Source organism: Colossoma macropomum, unplaced genomic scaffold, assembly GCF_904425465.1.
Source record: "Colossoma macropomum unplaced genomic scaffold, Colossoma_macropomum, whole genome shotgun sequence".
NCBI classification, from domain to species: domain Eukaryota; kingdom Metazoa; phylum Chordata; class Actinopteri; order Characiformes; family Serrasalmidae; genus Colossoma; species Colossoma macropomum.
Window position 1 is genome coordinate 10,155,607 of NW_023494790.1, and position 26,111 is coordinate 10,181,717.

At 38.7% G+C, this 26,111-nt stretch overlaps 1 protein-coding gene across 1 annotated transcript in view; it reads right to left on the minus strand.

Moving 5' to 3' along the window:
- The window catches only part of dock1 (dedicator of cytokinesis 1), a 293,715-nt gene that overhangs the window by 63,862 nt on the left and 203,742 nt on the right, over window positions 1-26,111 (minus strand). Inside the window, 2 exon segments of the mRNA XM_036572082.1 lie at window positions 8,109-8,209; window positions 10,355-10,433. Of these exon segments, the coding sequence (XP_036427975.1) occupies window positions 8,109-8,209; window positions 10,355-10,433 (180 nt within the window).

Consider the following 26,111-nt stretch of genomic DNA (forward strand, 5'->3'; position numbering starts at 1 on the left):
GGTAAAAAATTTTTCTTTTGCATCAAGGTTTTCTGGCTCGCAAATAGCAAGAACAAAATTCATACATATGTGTGTATCTTCATACATGTGAATATGTACAGAACAGGAGAAATAAAACCAGCCATGTCCACACATACTAGCTGTGGCACAATTTTTCCTCAGTCCACAACATGGTGGTCTGGGTGTTAAACCTCGAAGGAATGAAATGTTTCCTCAAAGTCTGTCTCTCATTAGCTTAAAGATGCTCAGCAGTGATTAGGCCGTGGGAGGGAGCTGGCTAGAGCTTTACTCTTTCTCCAGCGGCGGAAGATCTCACTGGTGACTGAAAGCCAGAATTATGTCTTGGGACAGAGGAAGGAGAGTAATGGAGCACAGCATTAACGTCTCTAATTCCCGAACTGGGACTACATGGCCTGATCTTAGGCAATTAGAGTGAATAAGGAATGAAATAAGTTGGGTGATCTACAATGTTGAGTGGTGGTTTCCTCAAAATGAGAGTGCCACGGTCATGAGTCTATATCTGAACAATTGAACTGATTATGCCTGCGGAAGCCACACAAACGTCTTCTCGACTTGTACCATCAACAGCAACAGTGGCACTGGACTCATTTCAAATTATAAACAAATCTGGCATTCCTTCAGTAGATCATGCTTCTTCTCAGTAAGTGTGTAGAAAAAACTTCAGCTAATGAGGACACTTTGGTCTTTACAGTTAACGGAATAGTAATTAAGAGTTTCACAGGATTTTGACGTGTCTGCCACTGTAGAAAATAATATAAGCTAAATTCAGTGAATGTATGAGTCTGCATGGATCCGCTTTCCCGCTTGATTGGTGTTCAAGCTCCTGCTGTTTGTAACGTGCCCAACAGAGATGCTTAAGGACATGCATTATAATTGGCTGAATTTGACAAGTGCTGCTCCTGCAGGGGGAAAGCTGATATGCTACTGAGGCAACAATAGCAGTGTAGACAAATGTCTGACTTAATATACAGATTTAAGATGCCTTTTTAAGAAACAACGTCAAAAAAAAAAAAGTTCTGCATCTGACAGGCTAAAACAAGAAGTGGAATCTCAATGGCTACTTTGTCTACATGCTGCTCCACACCAACTATGACTGGGAACGGAAATGAGAAAATAAAAGTACTGTCGGACAAATATCTAAACTTCTTTAACATGACAGAATAACAGTTTGACTTTATTTAGTTTTTGGTTGATATAATCTGTTTGATTTACACAGATTTTATTACATAAATAAAGCTGCATAACACAATTTAACAACAATAAAAATAATGGGACTGAACAAAAACGGTTGAATGAACAAGCAAATTAATGTTTGCTAATCCCTTGAAAACTAGAGACTCAGTATCTGAAAATAGAGGTTGAAAATATCAATTACTACTGAAGTTGTATCCCTAAGTAAAGAATAAAAATGTGTGTGTAAAGTTAAATAACCAATTCTGTCTCTCTATCTCAGATTAGAGGGATTTCTTTCCAAAATCCCAGGTCACAGTGTCTCTCAGTCTGTCAATGCCAGACCAGAGAGACTAAAAACAGGCTGACCACCTGCTGGGACTAAAGGAGAGCAACAAAAGAGGAGCTGGAGCAGAGGACAAGGTGGAGAGGAGAGAAAGACAACGTGTTTTCACGAAGACAAAAGCAGTTTTCAATACTATTGATAATTGTACTTTGAGCAAGTATGATCACATATGGAACAAAGAGCTGCACATGGGACACAAATATTGATTTGAGCTACCAAAACATTGCTAACCAACAGGAGTATCCATTTTTGTATCCATACATGCGTGTGGCTTTTAAGTCAGGTATTGAAGGGCTTGTATCTGCTGACCAGAGATGGATAAAATAATGTTCCTTAAATAGTCACTTTATGTGAGAATGGTGAAAAAATGCATAGAACGTCATTTTTATGTTTGCTTTAAAAAAAAACAACAAAAAAAAACATAAAACGGTAGGTTTTACCACTAATTATAAACATCTTTATGATCTAAGGATGTGAACCACTTGTCTGAATAAACACAAAATACGGGCAAAACAAGGCAAACCCGGGCAGATCTAAAATGAGTTGAAATCTTTCTCCCAGTTCAAAGACAGTGCCACAGCTGAACACCTGAAGCGCCAGTGAAGGCTTCAGTAGGCAGGGTGCGAAGAATTGTGGTGGGAGTTTCTATGCAGCAGTGCAGAAATCCTGAACCACTACAGTTGAGTGGGGTGTTCTGGTGGCGTGAGCAGACAACAGCAGGTACTGTTCCAGTGACTCTTTAGCTGCCGTGGTGAACATTTGCCCTGGTACCATGAGTATATGCACCTTAGACGTCAGAGAGGGAGGACTGAGCCAACGAAACATGACAAAGGTCAGAAGCCAGGGAAATTAAAAACCTGCCAAAGGCACAAGAAACCTACTTTTCTGTTAATTAATGCCTTATTTTCTGTTGAATATTTATTAATATCTTGTCTAGTGTGTTTAGTATGATAGACCTCATACATTTGTGCCAGACTTGGCAAACTAAAACTGGTTTAAGCACAGCCTACAGAGCTATAGGACAGAATAAGGACCTGCAGTTTCAAGAAGAAATCATTATCCAAGTTGTAAATCTTTGCAGCTCCATCAAAAGAAAAAAAAAAAAAAAAAAAACAACAACAACAACAACAACAAAACAAAGTGTTCCATGTGAAGAGGATTTTTAAATTGCTATCCGTACCATATAAGATCTCAAAGTGTGCGCAGGTGCATGAGGAGTATCAACAGTGCTTCACGCAGCCTCTGGCAGTGGAAATGAAATAAACTATTTCTGTGAAGTTGACATCCCACAAAGTGATGATCTGAACATGAAAAAAAATAGTTGTATTTATTTGCATTGCGTTTGTAATGTGTTTGTTTGTGCCATAAAATTGACAATACAAAATCCTCACCATGCCACAGAAATTGAAAACCATAGATTCATATACTGTCAAAAAAAAACAAAAGACAAAAATATGGGAAGACTTCACTTTTATGAAAACACATTTATAGAAGAAAATGGCTTAAGCTCAGAGGAGATAACTTCTAAAACCTCAGAAAAACCGTAGTCAAAAGTTTAAAATAGCTTGTCATTGTCTGATTCGTAGCTAGCCCTGGTTTAGTTCAGCAAATAGAATAAACGATGTTGCAGCTGAAGGAATTAGCTGCACTTTTGTATATCCTGCACAGATAAACTATATTTATCAGTAATAAGAGTCGTTTGTGTGCTAATGTACACAGACCTGATCGTCCAGATGAATAAGGATATTTTTCTCCACATTTCGGCCTCCTGTCCACACGAAAATGGTGTTTTAGCCCCCTGAAAGCAGAGCTCGTGAACACTACTCTCCAGGATGAAGAAGAAAATTCCGTTTCTGTGTTTTAAAGCGGATTTACTGATGTTTCGCATGTGGTGAGAATGCTTTAGGACACTGCATGTATGACATGTCTGACAGGCTGTCCACAACAGTCTAATTACTCAACTATGGAATTCATTCATTCGTTGCAGCCTGAAGGCAAATATTCATGATCTGATCACATGACTCAAATTCAGAGGTGTGAATGAATTTCATGTTCGAGTTCCATGGAATTTCTGCAAATTTTCATCGGTATAGATATGGATCACATAATTTGTAAAAGGAACTGCTTGAACATAGAGAAAGACAGAGTTTAAAAGACAGAAAGCTAGACAGAAAAATCTTAAGAATTAGATAAATTCACTATTTTTACAGAGACTTCTAAACCTACTTGCAAACGCAATGAAAGACTGCTTAGCTCTTGTGGAGACCTTTTAAATCCAAATTACTACAGACACTAGATCTGCACCAAAACAACAACAACAAAAAAGAAATAAAGGGCAGGCAGTGTATATTTTGAGATCAAGTGTACACCCCAGGACTCCTCTGTTTCTCTTGACTCATCTAAAGCTGTTCCACCTTCAATGTGCCATTTCTGCAGAGGTGACCTGCCTCAAGCTTCAAGCACTCTCTTGTTAATATCCGCTCATCGCCACACTGTCACGTCCTGACATTTTAAAGGACCTGAGGCACTCTCCTGAATTTTCATCCACCATTGATTGTTTTGCCAATAAGCTCTCAAAGAGGCATAATTTATGATGACAAGGACGACCAAAATTAAGGCCTTATTAACACAAAAGTAGACAGAGCACTCATGCTTTGAGGAGGGGAATGTGGCACCTTTACATGTGCTTTCAACAACTGGAGACTTTGACAACAACTAGGAGTCAAAAAATAGAAAAATCCTGTCACTAGGCTTAAGATTTCTTAACCATCTATATACGATTTCTTTCAGAGATTTCAGAGGTCATTTTTGAAAAGTTATAGTAATGACTACACTGCAAACAAGTGGAACCATGGGAGGTGGAACACTGTGTTTGTGTACTGTGTGAGTCTGTAAAAGGTCAGGCAAGGTGTGTGAAGCTGTGTGAGTACCAAAGGATGTAACACTAGAACCTTATGAAATTTGTAGACATTTCAAGTCCCAGTAAACAATATATATATAACTACCATTGCTAACTCAAGATTACCTGTGGGGTTACTTAGGAGTGCATGGCAAACATTCATGTGCATAAATGTACAAACAGCAGGTTAGCATGTGTTAAAGCCTCAGAAACAGTACTACAACTTTTCCAGGCGATTAGGTAGTTTATTAGGTGGCAGACTAGCACTAAAGAATTCAGGTCTCAGCCGAGATGAAGATTGTCACAATACATTTCCCTTTCAGATTGTGACGTATATTCGAGTGATGACAGCCAAGCTAGAAGCGTTTTTCTCTGAGTAGGTGGGAGTTGAGAATGTGGGAGATTAAACATGACATTACTAGTTAACATTGTGGTGATAATCAAAATTCAGGATATGTTTTAGAAGCAGGCAAAAGTCACTACATTTTGATGGGAGATAACAGGAAATCTAAAATAGATTAACATATCGCTGCCGTCAGAGCAAAACTTTGTATCTCCGTTTTTCATCGTTTTTCAGTTTTTGGCATAACGTAAAAAAATGCCTGTTGTCTGTTACATTTTGTGGAAATTTCAAGAAGAGTACACTATAGAAATAGCTAGGGGTGCGGGAAAAAATAGATTCTTAGATGCATCGAGATGCGGATGTGAACGATTCTGAATCGATTCATAAATGTCAAAAATCGATTTTCTAAATATTTCATTTATAACGCAATGTTGACGGAACACAAAAGGCGGAACTTGGAAGTGGGTAAGTGCAGCGCCCGGACAGTCTGTGGCAGCACATAACAAAAACACAACTGGATGAGCGAGAAATCCGACCGGCTCCCTCTGCTTTAAAGCCAGGTTAGGTCAGGAGTCGCAACACAAATGTTCAGAAGAGCCATTTTGTCCTTTCAACAAAAATCAAACCACCTTGGGAACCGCAATGTTTAATGTCCAGTATGGGTCAGTGTGTGATAATTTCCTAGTATAGACTAAACAATATAAACGAAAATGCAGATTTACTCTACTCTGCTTTAAGCTTCGCCGACAGATGCTTTCCTCCCAACTCCGCGAGAAAACTTTTCCTCAGAAGTTGATCAGTTAAATGTCTCTCAACATTCGACTGTTTTACGAGGCTGAAGTCGCTTCTTATTCTCCAGTTTCTTGTTCGAATTTTCCTGTTCCACCTTAAATTCTAACTGAGGCACCGAATGTAAATGCGGCACCATTTAAGGTGGAACGGGAGAATTCGAAAGAGAAGCGACTTCAGCTTCGCCACTTTTTACTGTTTGACAGTCTCTCGTTGCAGACGACGAGTTTCCGTACCAGGAAACCAACCCCCCCCCTCCCCCATATAAAATGTATATTGTCTCTATATTCTGTATATATCGTGTGTATACTTTGTGTATATTTAATATATTTCAGTTGGTTTTTCTTGTATTTTTATTTTTACTTATTTACTTTCTGTAGAGTGATTAGCTGAGCCTCACCACAAGCATTTCAATGCATAAACGTCCTGACATGTTGTGCAAGTGACAAATAAGCTTGAACTCGAAACTTGAGCTCACACAGTGAGAAAATATAAATGCTATATAGAAAAAAAGATGCATTGAGATGCATCGATAATCGTTTTATAATCGCATCGCAGCCCTCTGAATCGTAATCGAATCGAATCGTGAGGTGCATAGAGATTCCCACCCCTAGAAATAGCCCAAAATTACTTGGGAAAAAAGTCTTACATCTTAAAATTAAAATTGACTTACATTAAAAGTAAAGTATGTTTTTTCCTTCTCCTGTAAAGTTACCGTTTTGGAGATAGAAGGTTTTGCTCCGATAGCAGCGAAATATAAAAAATATATGATGAATCGTTAATATAACCAGGCACTTGAACTACAAAGGCAAAAAGGTCCACTCTGACTTCATGTTGACTTTTAAGAAACAAAAAAATTCTGATAATAACATTGGCCGATATAATTTTATGACAACACTTGTAGAGATGGAAATATTTTTAGATAAACAGAACTAAGGAGGACAGTTTCAGATGCTATGTGCTGCTCCACACTCCTCTATGAATAAGTTCAAAAGACAGGGGAAAGAGGGATAGCAAGCAGTCAGGAACCGCACACAGGCCTGCTAAACAGACACTTTTCTGACGAAAGCCAAAATAAATCAACAGCTTGGTGTGTGTACATGAGGGTTTGGTTGAGTGTTGTTCAGAGGTTGAAATGCTGCTGTCAAGTAAACAAATTAGAATTTATTAGCTGTAGACTGAAAGGTTGTGTGTGTGAGTCTGTGTATAAGAGGCACTAAACTTTAATTAAGGTTAACTGCATCACACCCACATCGCAGTCTTACTAAAATACTGTCCTTGCAATCTGTGTTGGACTGTGCAACGCAAGAAGCTCAATCTAAAGAGAAGGAGAGAGGGAGGGAGAAAGGGAGGGAGAGAGGGGACCGAGAGGGAGAGGGAGAGGAAAGAGAAGACGACATTGGAGAAAGAGACAAGAGAGAGTTATATAGAGAGAGAGTGTGTGTGTGTGTGTGTGTGTGTGTGTGTGTGTGTGTGTGTGTGTGTGTGTGAGAGAGAGTGAGAGAGCGAGCTGCACGGGGGCAATTTTCTTCATATAGTCTACTGTAATTGCTGTAGAGGATGAAAAAAGAGAAGAGATGACTCCTATAGAAAGCCACAATGATGTACAGTGGGACAGAGAAAGCACATCAGAGTAGAGAGATAGCAGCATAGCAGGCTCAAGTCGACTGATGACACCATCAGGAACTGTGATTCTACCCATCATGATGGCAAGGTGGAAGATAAAAATTTCAAAAAATGTATCGATAGTTTAAAAAATAAAAAAACAAAAACTTTTCTAAGGTTAATAATAATTGTGTTATAATTCGTGTTTTTTTATATATTGTAGTCCTAATCTTATATCAGCTCTAATATACTGTCTGTCTTCAAAACATTCTATAGTACCATAAGGTATCACTCTAGCCTCGGCTGTGAATGAATGTGGGCTTCAATAAGTTTCAAAAATAAAATTAAATACAAAAAGACTATTTCATATAGCCTACTAGTTTAATAACAATAATAGGCTACAATGACAGTAGCCTGCAGGCTAACTTAAAACAGTACACTCCGGCCGGAAAAGTGTGATTTATTAAACAGATAACCTCCAAGAACTACCAACCACAGGAAAAAGGAAGAAAATAGGAGTTTCTGACAAAAAACAAGTATGTTTATTTTCTCCAGGTTACGCAGGCTACTCTGTAGTGTACTTGCTATGATGAAATGGGTTATTGGAGAAAGGTGCCAGGAATATCAACAGAGAGCCTCCTCAGCCTGTAGGTCAGGGGATACGTGCTAGTTCAGCTATGTATGCCCAAACATCAGAATTTAATATATATTAGACTATGAAATGTGTCCTTTATATGCCACATACAGTGTTATACAGGTGCTGAAACATCTCTTCCACAAAATATCAGGGAAAAAATTCATACACACAGCTACAGAGTAGAGTGATTCACTGTAGGGTTTTCCCTGTGTCTAAGGGTGTATATGATGTATTATTGAGAAGAGTGCAGGCTCTGAGAGTTGCCTGCCGGCGTTACAAACATAAGCTCAATACTCACTTGTGAAAGATCTTTGCTCGTTTGTCACTTGAGAAGTTCTCCAGCTGCAAAGACTCCTGGGTAAGGAAGGCCACAGCCAGGTGGAAGTAGTTATTCCAGAGCTGAAATAGGGAGAAAAAGTAAATCATCGCTTACTTATCAAAGGACAAAGCAAGCTATGATCCATAGTTTTAATGCATTTAATTTTTGTTACATTGCTTCTGTTTTGAACAACCTAAACATGGCAGCCCGTAAACGATTTAAAAAGTAATACCACTGAATCAGCAAAATAGCATCTGTTGCACCACTATCCAACACAGGGTCAGGGTCTTGGCTTATGGGCACCCTAGGCAGAGTTTTGTTCTTGTAGTAACTTCAATATGTGTTAATATTAACAGTCACTGCCAGAATTTGTCTGAGCTGAATGTTAACTAACTAACTAACTAACTAGCTCGCCGTGGTTAGTTAATTTGCGATTTGCTGACATTGCACAACCTTTCAAATGAGCATATTTTCAGACAATGTAGTGCATTCACAGCTAATGGGGCTAACATTTTTATCCAGAGTCTTTATTACAGAAATGTCCTATCTTAAGCTCTAAGATAAGACAAGATCTGACAAGTTCCCTATGACATGTTCAGTCTATGAGTTCTTGATTATTTCTTGTGCCATTTCTCCTAATAAACAGCAACATATTTAGTTCCATTTTCAGCTGGTCTCATCACTATTCGTCACTGCGTTAACACATGACATGACTGGCTCGTCAAAGTGTTACCCATCTCATTTTCTCTAACACTACTCAGCACTGAAACCCTTTTAAAACTGGAGTGACACAGCCTGTGTAGGAGGAGTTCAGAGGAAATGTGTTTATGACTGCCTGGCCTAGCAATTGGCTATACTTAAACAGCTTTACTTTTTTCAGCATATAGTCTTAAATGTTTTACACAAGATATGCATTTTTGATAGGAGGAGTAGTGAAATGCAAATGATTTTGCAAATGATTGAAATGATTTGGCCATCAAGTCCAGGGGCTGGTCGTGTCACCATATGATAGTATTTACTTAAAGATTTGAATGTACTTTGGGGTGAATATTTTTACTAGACATTGTAACTGTTGTATCTGACATTGTATCTGTAAATAAATAAAAAATAAAAAGGGATTGCCCCTTGGAAGGGAGGGTGATTGGCCTTGGCTACTGCCCAGTTTGCCTAAGATGGCTGTGATCAGAGAAAGGTCAGCATCAGATATTGTGGCGAGAAATGTATTTCAGGAAATAGCCAAATCTATAAAATGATAAATTTAGTTGCAAATCAACACTATGTAGTGTTCTATTACATTACTTCATTTGGTGAAAAACTGGAAAATAAGTCCATGGACCGGCATTAAATTTAGGTTTCTTTTAATGAGTATGTCATTATTACATAAATACATGCCCTTGTAATCTTTTAAAAGGAGCTCATAATATAACTTACAATTAGTTAAAGCAGCGAATGGGAAGCTAATTTAAAGTGAACATCAGCAGCAGAGTCTGTTTGCTATAACCTTTTCTAGGCTGTTTTTTTTTTCCTTTTGTCTTTTTCTCTCTTCAGAGTGCAACATTCATGACCTCGACGGAAGCTTACAGATCTGTTGGTCTGAATTATTCTCCACGCAAGATAAGAGTCCATTATCCAATGGTTAAGCCAGTACATAACACAAACAGAACCAGACAGCGACGAGAGAACCTCTTTAAAATATTCAAACAGTACTCTTTAAAATTGCAGGCTATGAGAATGTCGTTGAGGGTTCCCTCCGCCCTTTGGTGTCTCGCCTTCTCCCTCATACCCACACACACACACCAGTTGTGATGGGCTTGTAGGAGGAGGATTGTCACGCCTGCAAACTTTTCTTTTCATAAACTTACTATTTTTTGTCGCTGCATTTTTCATACAGTGAGAGAAAGGCATTAGTAAAAGCAGTTTACTTTAAAGGCCTACTCAGGACCTGCTGAAAGAGGGCCAAGCATAAGCTTTGATTTACTAGCAGGAAATCATGGGACATGCTCATGTTGACACAGTTCAACATATTGGTCTGAAAATTGCGGCAACTGCCCAGTGGGGTCTGAAATCTGCAAATTATTTTACTTGACTGATAAAATATAGATGAACAATGTACACGTCCACATATAAATAATGTGAATTAAAGATACTATTATTGCATTGTGCTCTCTCTCTCTCTCTGTCTCCCTCTCTCTCTCATAACCCATTTATTTGAGATTAACACTCACCTGAAGCTCAAAGCTCGTCTGGTCCAGGAACTTCTTGTTCAGCACAGCGGCGTATTGATTGATGGCTCGCAGGAAGACTCTGAAAGATAAGAGCAAACCTCTTTTAGCATTTGCTGGCCAATGTGACAGAAAACCACAAGCTTACGATCTACAGCTGACAAGACTGTCCCCGTTAGAAGCATGGTCATAATCCATCTAGCAGTCCTCAAAAACACTGTTTTAAGTTCTTTCTCTGTAATTACAAAGCCTGCTTGCTACCTGGAATGAAGGTCATAAACAGCTTATCAAACACAGGTGGAAAAATGCTGTTGTCTCCTGACTTGAAACCAGAGAAGACACACAAACACAATACACTTTACTGTTACAGCAGTAGGAAAACATCACATTTAGAGGAGTTGTGATTGCTCTGTCTATTTAGGCTGAAGAAGCCCACAGGTAATGACCAACAACCCTATTCAAAAGGCCATGTGCGTTAAGATTTCATTGCATCACAGTGGGGGAAAGCTGAAAACATTAACTTAATAAATTTTCAGTATTTAGAGTGTCTACTCCCAGCCTTTATCACAGCTTCCATTCTTTTGGGAGACTTGGTTTTAGTTTTTCAAAGAACTTGGTTTTAAATGAAATTTTCTGCTTCTTACAATCCAAGTAATCCCAAATACATTCAATAATGTTACGGTCTAGGCTCTGGGTTTGTCCAATGACTGCAGCACTGTCTTTGTTAGATTTGTAGTTTGTCTTCTTTATGTATTTCCTTTTCTTAATAATGGGTTCTTGACAGCTATACATCCTTTCAGACCAACAATGTTGAGCTGTCTTCTCACAAGATGGACAGAAACACTTGTGGATTTTTTTCAGAACTGAAGCAAAAGTGGAGCTTGATTTTCTCCTCTCTCTCGAAGATGAAAACTTTTTGTACTGCTTATCTGACAGTGACAGTTTTGGTCGTACATCATGTCTTGCATCACTCTTCATTAAGATTTTCTGAAAAATTTTGGAAATGAAATGAACTAAAGTGTGTTCTCTGACTTTTGCACAGTACATCTATATGTACATGTCTAGACGTACCAAATTCACTCCTTTCTTTTCCCTCAGAAGGTGAAGATCCTAATGTCATTTAATGCAGTACTATTTGATGTCCTGATGTTACTATTTAACGCTATAAATGTTACATTTTGTGAACCTAGGCCTGTGACCTTAGATTCCGGTCAAAGTACTTTATTATGTACAGAAGTCATGTCAGAATGACAGTGCCCCATCAGTTCAAGACAAGTGTCAGAATGACATTTCTTGACCAGACTATCTCTTCTGAGCCAGCAGTGAAAGAACAGCATTATTAAACACTTTTTTTCAGGGCAATTTGAACAGAGAGTTCTGCTACTTTAACACGGAGCAAAAAAGTCACAAGGGCATCTGAATGAGATGTTCTATTTTCCCAGCATGAAAGCATGAGTAGCTAATATCTGTAGCATTGGCCATAATAAATCCCCTTCATGTATGAGCACATAACCTAAATCTGGCATTTCATTAGTGTTAGTCTTGACTGGAGCTCGCAGAATGAAAAAATGGAAGTTAGCTTTAAAGGATTTGAGGATGTAAACAAATCAGAAAAGCTCTAAATCAGCCTCTAATCTTGTGAGGGCTGGTGTGACAGGGCCGGGATGAATATGAAATTGCCAAAGATAAACAGGGAAGCTCACTGACGCTGAGAAAAGAGCTAACGTATTTACAGTGTCAGGAAAACTCAATCTCTTATGTCTAAGGCTTACATTTAGTGATGTGCTGGCCAAAGATTGTCGTAACCTCATCAAATTAGCAAATTAGTACTGAGTTAATATATTAGTAATGAGTAGCAAGCAAAAATCTAGACCATTTTTCATATTTCAATGACATGCAGCAGTAAAAACGCTCACGGCAGAATCTGTAACGGCAGTTTTTGGTGTTAACAACATGCTAACGGAGCCGCTTACCTGAACGGCTGAGCTGCTTCTTTCAGTAATCACTCATCTGCTGCTGTGTGGTCACTTACAGTCTGAGATAATGTTACTGAAAGAGCGAAAGAAACCGCTGGACTCTCGTGGCATACTGATAGCCTTTAGTCTCAATTTAGCCTTTAGCATAGCAACCCGCTAGCTGGGCCTCTGCATCCACTAGCCCTGCCTGCGGTGCTCCTCCATCGGTCAGCTGTATCACTCAGCACCAGAAAAAACACAAAGTCGCTAATACTGACAGCGTGAATGACGGTGATATTTATTGAACTGACGATCAGAGATGCAGTGAACAAGACGCATGTATGAGACAAATGACTTCAGAAATTTTAATGTTGAAGCAACATTCAGCTCCGCTTTTGAGCCAAAGAAGATGCTGTGTGCTGATGGTTTGTGTATACTGCTCAGTTCTGTTTTTCACTGTTTTGCACAATAAAGATATTTTACATTTACTTAAGTAGATAAACGTGGTTATTAATAATTAGATAACAGTAAATACTAAATATATACAGTAAATAAACAAAAATAAGTTTTCTTAAACATCAATTAAATATAATCCAAAAAGTAAATGCCATCTAGCAAAGCTGAGTGTGTTTTATTTGTGACGCAGAGCAAAGATTTTACCAAGCAAAAATATTTTAAAATGTATGTATAAATTCTGGGACTTCTGTGTGAGTTAGGTTAGATAGGGTTTGGATCAGTATCGGGGTACTCAGTATCAGCCCGGTATGGTATCAGAAGGGAAAAACTGGTAACGGTGCATCTCTATCAGGGTGATATATATATACATACATACATACATATATATATATATATATATACATATATATATATATATATATACACACACACATACACAAGGGTCGTTTAGTTTTTTTTTGTTCTCCCGAAGTAGGTGCTCTCAGCTTAACATACAAACATTTGAGTGTACTGGGTTATAAATAAACATAAATTAACGAACAGTGGCAATAATTACAAAACCTAAAATGGTTTGGCTGAAATCACTGTGACTGGCAGTGGCACACTGATACCGTGGGCTGAGCTCTTTAGCAGCTGACTCCTAGCAGTGAAGGTGATTGAAGTCGGGTTTGGTATAAAGGGTGGATTGATTTCGTCAGGGAAAGTTCAAGTGAAACGTGACAGAGGGAGAAAAGAGCAGGATGGAGCAGACCAGCAGGCATACAGAGTTGTGCTGTCAAGCACTTCAGAAATATCTGAAGCCAAAAATAAAGTTTGAGCTAGTTTGATGGAAAGCTGCCTGAACTGCGGCGAATGATTCAGACCTTTTTCTGGACGAAATTCTAGACTTGTGTCCTATTTGTGATCAGTAAACTTTCTAGTTAACTTGATATCCCTTGTTGGAATGTATAAATCCAGATGACCAGAAATCATTTTAAATGTTAAGATTTAAATAAGAAGGAAGAGAGTTCATGAGGTCAACAAGAGCAGAGCTAAAGGCTGGACAAGACATCATGAAATCAGCATGATCAATGACGGAGTCCATACTTTGACCAAAGCAGATGAACAGACAGGATTGAGAGGTGCTTTCAGAAGGAGAAAAACCAGGAGGTCCTTATTTCTTTTTTCTGTAGCAGTCCTTCCCTGGAGCGGTGGAGAGCGGAAAAAGACTTGTTTGAGCCAGACGACAGCGCAGTTGTTTTCTAGTCTAGTGAACTTCATGGGTCCTTTCTGGCCGCATTCTTACTGAATGTCACAGACTGTCATTTCTAATCAGCTTTTTCTGTAGGATGAGCACATGGCACCTGGCCCTCCCTAGCTCCCATCAGCTCAATCAGCATCTAGACCCAGCTTTAGGGTATGAGCATACAGTTCACACATGCACAGATAAAATACACAAAAATACACTCACACAATCACAGATAAACACAGAGATACATGCACAGAAAATTGCAGCTAAAGACAAGTTGTTAAAAATGTGCATTACACATCAAATGCAGCAATTTTGCAATGTTTCAGTCAATAATTCTGTTCAATAAAGTGTGTGTGCTCATTTTTGGTCAAAATAAAATTCTCAGTCTGTTACAAACACAAAACATTAAAAACAGACATATAAAAAAGCTTCCTGTATTGTTTTTAGGATTTATATTACACTACAAAGAGTTCCTCCAGTCACATTTGTTTATTCAGTTTATTTTTAAATATAATTGTGAATCATATCACAATAATCAAAAACTTATAGCAGTAAAATTTGAATTATCATGCCCTGAACTGTTTTCTAGAGAACTATAACAATCAATGTGAGGTCAGAGCTTCATAACCCTTCATACACACCATAACCACAATGTTTCAGCCTCTAATTATCCATGCAAGGCACAAACTCAAAACAGCATTCAAACTGATAAATGTGTTCCACCGTCTCCCACTGCACAGCCTCTCTCTATGATAAACTACTCTCATTGCCTTGACGCACTGACCGGCTATGGAACTGTGAGCTGTCACAACAGGGCGGTCGGAGGAATAAGACGAGTCTATTCCTACTACGCCATCGCCGGTCAATAAAAGTTCACCGGGTCAGATGAATCTCCCTTCTAATGATCCCTCCATCTCCATTCCCTTCTCTTCCCGGACGCCACAGTCATGTTTAATCAATGGATGAATGCACATCTCTCTCTCTGAGCCAAGTGCATACAGTAGCAATACTCTGATTCTGGGCATCCATCTCTGTGGTGCTGCAGTGCAAAAGCCAGACAAAAGCTAAACAAGCTAGACAAAAAATAAAAATGCTAGACAAAAGCTAAAGTCCAAAACACAGCCTTCAGGCATTAAATTACCACTTTGTTTTAAACAAAGCCATATTAAAAACACTATAATCTAGAGTACAGGCCAATGTTTGTGCACCATGATGTAGAGTGGTTTTGTTCTTATCACTTTGACCGGTTTCCTGATCTGTAAAATTCCCAACAATTTTCCTGCGTGAGTATTCAAACACATCCGCTGCTTCTTTTCAGCAGTGCAAAACATGGCTTGACTAATGGAGCTGAACCAGCTTTTAATATTAAAAACATAATTATTGTCCAATATCAGCCCTGATATTTTAGTTACTAAACTAAGGTGGTCAACATCTTTAAAATTTCATCATATTTGCAATTAACTAAATACATTTAAATGTGGCAGCCTACTTAGCAGGCTGCTGTGGTGGTACCCTTCACTCCTACCAAAGCAACAGACCAATAGGCATATATTACTTTAGGCTTGTTTTATATGCATATAAATGGGTATGACATATGCTACCGTGAATGAGAAGTGCATTTAAAATTTACAAAACTGAAGATGAGTTTTTTCCTTCCAAACTAAATGTGTAGAGTTAATTATTACAAAAAACTGCTTCCAACAACAAGGATAACCTATTTAAAGCAGGGAATCTAAATTCATGTTTTTTCCCAGTTAGGGTTAATCTTGTACTTGTGGGCATAAAATATACACTAATAAGCCAAAACATTATAACTGCTCACAGATGAGGCAAATAACGCTGATTATCTTGTAATAACGGCACGTGTCAAAGTCTGGGACATGTTAAATGATAAGTTAATAATCGGTTCTTGTAGTCAATCTGCTGGATACAGGAAAATGGGCAGGCGTGAAGACCCGAGCAAATCTGACAAGGGCCAGATACCGCAGGGCATCTTCAGAGGTCTTGTACATGTTTCAGTGGGTTAGAGCTGTTTTGGAGTCATCAGAAGGACCAACAGCATATTAACCAATGTGGTCACAATGTTTTAGGTCAGCATGGTACATGTAGAAAGTATGTCCTACAAATGTCTTCTAATGTCTACTAAATGGCTGATGTATTTCACTAAATACCCAATTTCATTTCAATGTAAACTGGGCAGTCTTAATTTTGGGTAATGCTAGTGCAAGGAACCAATCACAGGGCTGATGTACGTTGTCCTGCCTGTATAGCTCTAACAAAACTGTCTATCTGCTGAAGTTGGAAAAATCTTTTGAGCAAAAGCTAAACTAGCATGAATAACTATGCTATTAATCTACCTCATCTGTTTGTCCATCTGCATGTTACCTGTTCTTTTGTTTGTCTGTCAAGGCCATGTCATTTCCTAGAAAGACATCTACCCTTTAACATGTCACCACATAAAATCTGGATCATTTTTAAAAGAGCTATGAAAACAGCGGGGTCTACAACACCAACTGCACCAACTGCATTGCTGTCCGAAAGTAAAAAACTAAACAAAAAAACAAAATCACGTATCTTTATTTTAATTTTTAGTTTTCTACATCAGTTGCCCCTTATATTGTATGAAAAAATTGTGATGAATCAACAGAAATGCTCCAAAACAGCATGGAATTAAATAATTTCATATTAACTTACAGCAAAAGTAAAAAGTGCTTATTTTCCTGGGCTTAGTTCTGCCTCGTGGGGGATAGCAGGCTGAAAGTCTTGGACTGTCAAATGATGTGTGATCATTACAATATCACGACAATGCCCAGACAGTTCTCAGATATGTCTACCTTTCTTAATAACTTGCTAGATGTTTAATTTTTGCCTTTTAGCTTTTGGTAAACAATGTCCTGAACAAATGTGAAGGGGCAAAAAAATGGCATCTATATTGAAGAGAGTGACTCAACAAAGCAAGCAGAAGGGCTTCAAATAGCCAGAGCCTATTCAGCAGACAATAGCTGACCTTGGACCAACTGAATCTTACCCCACTGAGCCATCATGGACCTTGAGAATAGAATAAATCATTAGGCTCTGAACAGTGTTGGACTGATCAGATGAGAGAGAGAGAGAGAGAAAGAAAGAGAGAGAGAGAGAGAGAGAGAGAAAGAGAGAGAGAGAGAGAGAGAGAGAGAGAGATTCTAACAGGTACACAGACAGAAGCACTAATCTGCTCTGATGTTACATAATAAAATGTTAATAAATTAAGTGGTGGGAAGCTTTTAGGAGGAAATGTAATCGCGTCTGGGCTAGATATATGCTGAGTTCATTTGCAGTCAAGACAAAGAGGAGACAGAAGTTGCTAACTTCAGCCCATGTGTATGGCTTGGTGATTTTGTCCAAAATTTAGCTAAGGAAATGTCCAAGGCCAACTATAGAAAAAGTCCTCTCAATGCTACTCAGGGCCAAGTGCTCTGCCCAGGGCCACAGTGGCTGTAGTAATTAGCTATGACTGAAGTATGACCTCGTGACTCACAGCCAAGCTCTCTGAGCATTGGACTATGACCAATCCTTTAGGGGATTTATCTCAATTACTCTAACCATAACCTACTGATTTATATGTGAAGCTTTTAGGAGGACATGTGGAAAGCCTCCTGGTATAGTGTTAATGAATACAGAGATCTCTGAATGACTCAACATTACTCTACCGTCATCGTTAGGGTGGTAGCAAAATTTAAGTAATGAATTAATATGATGTTTCTTCTGAAAATTGTTACTGATAATATTTTTTTTCCACTGATGTTGATTAACCATTGTCATCCTAAACTTTACCAGGTTGCAGAAAGATGATGACAAAACCATCAGACCATCAATAAACACAATGTCTGATTCTACCCCTATACCCAGCATAACCAGGTGAAACTACTGTAATTATAAAGCATTTTATAAAAGACCCAGGTTGCTTGAATCAGCACTAAAGCTGCACTTTACCTCTTACACTCTTTGTGCTGGGGCACATACACACCCACCTCCTTTAAAAGTACCTTGACAACCCATTACTGTGGGCCAGTCTCCCACCCAAACTCCACTTCTCTGTCTGTCTCACTCAATTTTCTGCTGCACTGAGCACGACAGTATAGATGATCTGCTGAACAGCTGTGTAATGCTACAGTGGCTTACCTGGGCATGGACAAAATACCAGAGCTCTACAAACCCAGACAATCAAACATGCCAAAATAGGTATGATTTATTAAGCAATCATATAATCTATCAATTTCTCTATTTGTTTGTTTATATGAGCTATAGGGCTACAACTAGCAATATTTCCATAATCAACTAGACAGGATGATCAAAGTACACTGTTAACTGACTGTCAAGATGCACACAGTGAAAAGTTAAAACATTGCGACTGGTTATAGGGCTCATTTGCATACTGCAGCCTTCTGTGCTCTCAGTACTGCAAAGGCCAAAATCACAATATAGATTACCAAACAATACATTGCTCCGCCCTAATATGAACATTAACTCCTCTGTGTAACTCATCTGTGTAACCCATAATATGTTCTGACTAAAGGTGTGAATCTTTAAACTGATAGTGAATCGGTTTTTAATTTGAGTCACGAATGATTTAATTTGATACACTAAACATTTGACTCCGTGATTCGCTTTAGCAACTCAAGCACCTTTAAAAATTATTATAATGAAGGGGGCTGCAAAGTGGTCGTCAAAAAAGGCTTATATTTGGATAACACATTTCTGAGAACGAACTTTCATAAAATCTGTCCAGTTTCTCACAGTAATGATATTATGGCGGGTCCTCCTTTGTTGTTCTGCGCTGCAGATCTCAGTTTAGTTGTCCTGTGACTTCAAGTTCAGTTCAACCTGCATACAATGTATTTTTCCAAATAAAACTTAGTTTGGCTCTTTGCAGCTTCTCCTGCTGAGACGCCAGTGTGACTGGAGGGACGAGTTATGGTTATGTTAAAGTTAAAAAATCTCTGATTAGCAGTTCTTGAATATGTGCGCTTTAGCTAACTTCACAGTCCTCCAAGTGTAAAAGCTTTACATGAATATTAGCTACAAACACTAAAAACACTACAGAGCATTCACATACAGAGCACCAGCTTGATAATGTCTGAGAAAATAAATAAGATAAACCAAAATATAGAGCTGTTTATCAGTTATATACTATCAGCAGTCAATGGTTTGCAAATTTCATCCGTTTCCTCCGTGATTCATGTTCACAAAAATATGAAATGTTTGGATGCTTCACCAAGAGACATTTTTATTAGTAGCACAGCTAGATCCAAAAGGCTCTTTTAGTGAAAGAGACCCGGATGAAAAATCACTCCTAATGTCTTTGGCAGCATTCTCTAATTTTGGTCTCGGAGAGTGAATTCCTGGCAAAGCGCAGCCACACCTGTTTCAACAGATAAACTGTTAATTATGTCTTTGATTAGCTGAATTACAGCATGCCTGTGATGTGTGAGCTCAAATCTGATCAGGCCTTCAATACACAGCAGAGATGTAAAACCTGACAATAAAATTAATTAAAACTAATGAAATCTAATGTTCAGTGTCATCCTGACCATCACAGAAAACAAAGGCATTTGGACAGAATAAAGTCCAGTAGGAACCTTTACATTGTTGTACCTCTGAAAGAGCTTTGCAGGAGAGCATGACAAAATCTGACAAATGTCAAAATGTGACTATGTTTACATTTACAAATGCCACAACTGCTTTTCTTAAAAGACCAAGTCTGATTACGCAGGCTCACTTACCTATGGAAAACTGTATTACGATAAAGGAAATACAATTTAGGGACCTGTTTTGTGCAGAATCGTTAAGAAATGACTGAAACAAAGTGACAGATCTTAAACGAAAATCCTTAAACGTGAGTAAATATTCCAACTCCAAAAAGGTCCAAAACATCTCTGTAGCTGTAATCAGAGCTAAAGGAGGCCACTCTCTGAGCCTGCAGCTGGGGGAGGCAAAGCTAAACAGGCTGGGGACCAAACCCTACCTAAAATGATTACTGTAAACCCATTACAGGGTCTCAGTGGAGATCCTGCTTGCACGCTACATTGAGGCTTATATTCAGAACGATGCTAATCCTCACATCTTGCGCTGCAAACACCCTGTTTTCCCCACCCTTAATATGGAAAAAAATAAAATAAAACACAATTTGGATTTAAGCCTTTCAAAAGATTTTAGTTTCTGAAAACAATGTGAAGGTTGTGGAAGACAGCCTTAAGGATGAAGTCATGAACACGAAGGGATGCACGCCCATGTTCTGTCTAAATTTAAGACATATAAAATGCGTCAAACACCAACAAACTGCATTCTGACGAATAATCTACGTTTTGATAAATACCTCCTATCAAATTGTCATCTCTAGACTAATCGGCCTATCACTGCTGATTGATGGATAGATAGCTTCAACCAGGAGAACAGGCCTGGAATACCAAAATATTTATCCCCATTTAGCCTTTATCGCATTACTAAAAGGGAAATGCATAAAGCCAAAAGATCCAACACTTTGCATTTAGGCTTGATGCTAATGAGTGTTTATCAGTCTATCAGCACTGCTAAATGAGTTCAGAGATAATGATCAGCAGCCATTAGCATGCTACCACGAATAGCCTCCATGCGTCTGTGCTCCCAGATAAGCCAAGGTCAAACCTCATTCACTGCAACACCAATTTATCAAATTACAGAATGCTTATTTTGAAGTTCAGATATGATGAATAACTGATTAAAAACGAAAGAAAAGAAAAAGTTGGATTTGTGCCTAATGCTTTCATTCTCACCTTCTCAAAGCCTTAGCTGAAATCTTAGTGATAGACTGAGTCCCTAGGGACAGGAGAAATTAATTCATACATAATCAATTATCTCTACTAGGTGACTGGAAGCACTTTAGACACAAACAACAAATGGAGCTAGGAAATCTATAACTATGATAATCTTTTAAAATGTACTTTGGATTTGAGCCATAATTTGGAAAGTATTAAACTAAGAATCTATGTCTAATCATACTGTACACATTATTAGCTGGATCTGCAAAGATGCCCCTGGACAGAAAAGCACAGTGAAGAAATGCAAAGGATTAATCAGTTTGGAAATAAATTGAAGTGTGTACTTAGTTATAATACTACAGTTGTAGAAAGTATCCAATTAGTGGTGCAAATGGACATAAATAGCCACAGTGCCCTCCAGAATTTTGGTAAACTTGGTCATACAAGTCTTTGTTGCTCATCAGTTTCAAAATCCAATTTCAAAGGTCTGACATACTGCTTCAGAGGTACTATGGGGAAAGAGGGAAAGAACGCATCTAAAATCACCAGGCAGCGTCCCAAGAGAGCACTTTCAACTTTATTTCCAGCTGAATTTCTTCCTTGACCTTTCTGTTTTCAGACGGATTTGACTTCACTTTAGAACATTCCCGCATGTGAGAGGCCTTGTAGGCTTAAAGGCCTGACACTCACCCCATTCTCTCATTCTCTCTCCTCCTCCCTCTGCCTCTCTCTCTCTCTCTTTGGACAAAACAAGCAGCTAAAGCTCTGTATAGTGGCAAGACGACTGGCAAGTAGACAGTGAGCTGCCTAACAAAAATAAGAGCTAACCTTTACCGGAAAACCTGCTAAGAATATGCACCACAAAGGTCAAAAATACTGCATAAATCAGCAGAGGTCAGAAATTCATGCAAAAACAATAAAACTAAAACATGGAAATAGCAATGAAGAAAATGCAGCCGAGCAATAGGTCAAGACTGCTCTAGGCAGTGAGTAAGAGATAACCGAGCCAGGCATGTGGATGTCTGATCACTGCTTTTAAGCTCTAATAGGCAACCTTGATGAGTAAGAGTTCATGTGTGTTTACAAAGCAAATACACAAACTGAAGCTGCACAGTGAATGTACATTACTCAACAGCATAGTGGACATAAAGGAGAGTGATGGTGGTGGTCTATGTCCCTAAGAGCTCTAGCAACAGCTGTAGTGTCTGTCCTGTGGTAGCACTAAGGATGGTGCTGAGACCTGCAGTAACAGTTGGGGATGTGGTTTCAGTACTAGATGAAAGAGTAGATAATTGTCTAATCACCACACCGTTGTATCTATTTACATCCCTCCTTTGTTAGTCACAGACTGATGGAGACCACAGCTGGACATTTGAACAGAAAGCAGCTATGGATGAAAATGGGGCTGGGTCTCCCAGTTTAGGGAAAAAATAAAAAGCCTACTGTTTTCCCTGCTGTCTTGTGTTTTTTCTACCCTCCCATGACGGCATTGGGCTACAGGGAAATGAGTTCATCAACAGTCAAGGGAGCCCTATCTACAGTCTATGGTATCAACTTGAAGTAGTGCTAAGGGTAAAGGGTAATAACAGGATGTTCCTGTGACGAGTCAATGCTCAAGAATGCATGAATGAGGCAATGGTAAAGACGGGTAAATTGGCTCATGTGAGGACAAAGCAGCACTGCTGGAGCCTAAACTGACTCAACCTCACAGAGGAAGCATGTGTAGGATGTGTCTAAGCATCAACGGAGTGAAGGCTGCTATTCCACATCAGCTACATCCCTGAGATGAACAGCCATATAATTACTCTCATCATTTGCTGTGAGTTCATAATTAAAGCCTACACCACTTTCAATTTACTCTCGAGCAGGAGCTAATGCTGCACTGTTCATCAGGATCCTACTTCAAATGGAAGACAAGCTGGAGACTTGACAGGCTCAGGTCAGGTTTCTCACAGCCATTTTCTTTCACGTATTTTGGTCTATACTTCGCCATTTTTAGATTTTCTCCTTATTTTTTCTTCCTCCACACTTTTATTACCTTCAGCAATTTTTTATCTGGCATGCAGGACTCTTCTTCTCATCAAGTCTGCATACGTTTAAATCTGATTAAAATAATCTCATGCAGTTTTCTGCACGCAGTTTTGCTATTCATCCATTTCATCTTTGCCGTATCTGTATGAACAAACTCACGTCTGTTAGTAGTGTGTGTGAAATTGAATGTTACAGTTTGATAAACTAAAAAAGTTGGTTACTAACCAAAACTATTGGCACTAGCACCTGTAATACAAATAATGAGAATAAAAAAATACAAATAATAAAACTGTACAAAAGTAAATATACTCATTTTGCATACAATGGTATAAACAATTGCATGATACATTGAAAGAATAGTACACTGTGCTTTCGTTTTATACTATTGATACTGTCCAAACAATAAATAAAACACCAAAACACAGCTAGTGCAGAAGCATCTCATACACTGCAATACTAGAGTGTTTAAATATATTATTTGAGGAAAATAATCAAACCATACAATCACATAATTGTACTTAAAAAAAGATGTTTTGCTTATTTCACATTTCATTCTTTCCAGTCTTTGCAATTTTAATACAGATTTTAACACCAGTTTGGTCAGTATGGGCACCAATGCCCTCACTGCTCGTCCTCAAACTCCGCTTATGAGCGCGGCTGTTGTTTTTTTGGCTCCCTAACAACATTTGTACATGAACTAAGGCATGCTTTATGTAAATTATATATAAATGAGGCGCTGGTAGGCTGGCGTTTTATTTCATGCACTGAATCATATTTTCATAGCGCTCAAATCTTTGCATGACATTACACTGAACAAAAGTTTCATGAATCAGATGCAGAGTAGGTTGTACGTCATTAAAGGCAGTTAAATCTTTGCTCTTTTTTATGCAACTTTGATTAATAAGGGTCATTATGTAGTTCACCCATGCTAAAAACTTTTGCGATGTTGTTCAAAGGCAACAACTGATAAATAAATTAATTAAACTGGGATTAAAACTTACTTTTGGACAGTTTGTGATTAAGCTACTCTAAATCAACTGACCTGCACGGCTGCAAGAATTTACAGACTGAGAAAAAGATATTTTTGATTTCTATGTATTATAGCTCGGTCACCATCATAGTTCTTTTATTCTCAGGAGTCCTTAGTTTAGTTTGTCCAGTTTGTATTTACATTTAAACTTTGGCTGCATGTCATGGATAGTGTACTGCACTGTCTTCTGCTCAATTCAGTTTGTAGCCGTGACGTAGAGTGAAATTAATAAACTTAACTCTTCACTTTTTTTTTTTTCAATCAATGATCTGATTTTGTCAGGAAATATTCAGGTTTGGACAAACATTTCAAAGCCCAATTAAAAATTAAAGTGTTTGAAATTAAACAAATCCCAGTTCTACTCTTGTGTTTTTGGGTTAAGAAATGAGAAACACTTTCCTAAAATTAAATCTGTTTATTTGCTTTTGCATAACGAGACCCCCAAAAAATATACCCATCGGGATACCATAATCGCATGCAGAAAGCTCACTGTCAAAGAGACATGGGTTTGAAAAGTAGCAAGCTGATGGAACAGGAAAAACTTTAGTTCATACGAGGAGAACAGAGAAGGAGAGAAGAGAAGAACAGAGCAGAGATGGGAGAAAAGCACATAAATGGCCTTGTTCTGACCTCACAGTGCAAGAAGAACAAGAGAGAGACAGAAAGAGGGAGGGAGAGAGAGAGAGAAAGAGAGAGCAAGAATAAGCTACAACATTATTCCTCAGAGAGTGGGGAGCTGATCTGTCCGGCGGCGCCGTCCTGCCTGCTGCAGATATCCGCCCGCTGACATTACAAAGGCTTCGGCCACTGCTGCACCCGCAGGCCCACATCACTAAAGCTGCACACTCTCGCTGTCTCAGCCTTTTAAAGCTCGGCTCTAATGAGACAGCAGAGCGTGCGGCCTGCCATAGTCACGCACTGAGATGTATTGACCTGTCTGCTCAGGAGATGGGGACAGAGTCCTCAGGAAGTGTTCAGCAGGTGGGAGAAAACGTATGGTTTCCATTTGCAGGGTGCTGCAGTGTAATGGGAAACTGAGGGGGAGGTAATGGCTGAAGCAGCTCAGCGTATGAATGCTAAACGCTGAGGTTTAGCATAGTTGAGGCTAATGGTTCTGAATAGTATATGGCTAAGAGAGCAGCGCTTAAGAGAACAGCAATAATCCTCGGATGGTTAAAAGTAATAGACTGGCCAAAGGTTTGCGTAGAAAAATGTTAAATCATAGGGTTGAGGTGTAGTCCTGGAGATATGTAATTTGCGAAATATGCTCCATTACATACCCTTCAAAGCTACTTCATAAAATATAAAAGTTAAATCTTCTAGGATATCATGGTAACCATGGTGCCAGCAATTTATCACAAGCACCAAAGACAAATGAATGGCTTGCGCTTCCTACCAGCTGTAAAAAACAGTCATTTCCTATCAAAAGCATTCATATTCCTACAAGGCTGTTTTTCACAGAATAGTTTAACAGCTGAAATGGCACACTAAATATAAAAAAACACAAGTACAAACCTCTCCAACAAAACAGTTTAAGATAAGCCATTTTAAGATTTTTATTTTTATTTTTTCAAACCTTTATCTCCATGCTGTGCAAACAACAGCCAAGGGAATGCTAAACAGAAGCAAGCCCTTCTGGAGTGTAGGGAGCAGGTGCCATGTATTAGCAAAGCAGCTCTTCATGCATTTAAGTATTAGATCATCAGACAGCAGCACAAAAAGGGCCCTGCGCCACAGCATCACAAACAGTGCTAGTTTAAACACAGAACAAAGCCCTGCTAGGAATACGAATGAGGGAAAAGAAGAGACAAAAATGAGAAATGTGGTTCAAAGAAACTGAAGGAAAAAGAGCTAGTAATTGTACCACAGCAACAGCAGGGAGGGAAAGGAGACAGACGATACTCAAAAACTTTGTTTAAAATATATATACAAACGAACAAATTAAAAGATAAGTGTGACACTTTGGTCACCTCAGTCTTTTGAAGCATTAAGCCTAACGCAAGTGTGGTAATGGCTAAAAAGAGTACTGTGTGCAGACCCAGTTTGCTCAAGCTGTAGTTTCTTTTGAGTTTAGCAGCAGGAGAGTAGTGGATATTTATCTCTGCATATTAACACTCACAGCTAGTCATGCCATTTGAAGCAGAGCAGTCTTGGGTAATGGGCAAGAAATACTTTTAAACCTCAACCATGCTGCTCGTCTCTTCAAGAGCATTAATAGCAGGGTTATGGCCCTCAGCCTCTACTCTTCTAAGAAGGTTTTGTGCTAGGTGTTGGAACGCTG